This window comes from Octopus bimaculoides, unplaced genomic scaffold, assembly GCF_001194135.2.
Source record: "Octopus bimaculoides isolate UCB-OBI-ISO-001 unplaced genomic scaffold, ASM119413v2 Scaffold_189510, whole genome shotgun sequence".
In the NCBI taxonomy this organism is placed as follows: domain Eukaryota; kingdom Metazoa; phylum Mollusca; class Cephalopoda; order Octopoda; family Octopodidae; genus Octopus; species Octopus bimaculoides.
Genome location: NW_026364010.1, coordinates 1 through 591, shown reverse-complemented (window position 1 = coordinate 591; position 591 = coordinate 1). Strand labels below are relative to the sequence as shown.

The following is a 591-nucleotide window of genomic DNA, read 5'->3' as shown; positions in this document are numbered from 1 at the left end:
TCCATCGGCTTTGCATGTGCATGTATTACAGTCTTTTCTAAATGTATCACTTATTTGGTAGGTGTTTCCATTGTAAATACAGTTACATGGCTTATTTGTACAGCTTACTCTACCGTTCACTTCGCACGTACATGTATTACAACCCTGTCTAAATGTTTGACCTACATTATAAATCTGGTTGTTGTAAGTACATTTGCAAACTTTGGTTGTACATTGAACGTACCCGGTTGCTAGACATTGACATTCGTTGCAATCTTCTGAAAATCTGTCACCAATTCTATAAGTTTGTCCTTTGTGTGTACATTGGCAGAGTTTGTTTGTGCACTCAACTTGTCCGTTATACTGACATTTACAAGTGTTGCAGTCATCCTTGAATTGTGCTCCGAAATTATAAACTCTGGTTTTGTAAGTACAGGTACATGGATTTGTCGTGCAGTCTACACTACCATCGGCTTTGCATGTGCACGTATTACAGTCTTTTGTAAATGTATTACCTATTTGGTATGTGTTTCCATTGTAAAGACAATTACAAGGGTTATTAGTACAGCTTACTCTACCATTCACTTCACACGTACATGTATTACAACCCTG

At 37.4% G+C, this 591-nt stretch overlaps 1 protein-coding gene across 1 annotated transcript in view; it reads right to left on the bottom strand.

Annotated features, from left to right (window-relative positions):
* Positions 1–585, bottom strand: part of LOC106882097 (kielin/chordin-like protein) — a gene marked incomplete at both ends in the record, with an annotated part of 1812 nt that extends 1227 nt beyond the window's left edge. Inside the window, one exon of the mRNA XM_052978284.1 lies at positions 22–585. Within this exon, the coding sequence (XP_052834244.1) occupies positions 22–585 (564 nt within the window). The remainder of the gene's footprint in view (positions 1–21) is intronic.
* Between the last annotated feature and the right edge of the window lie 6 nt (positions 586–591).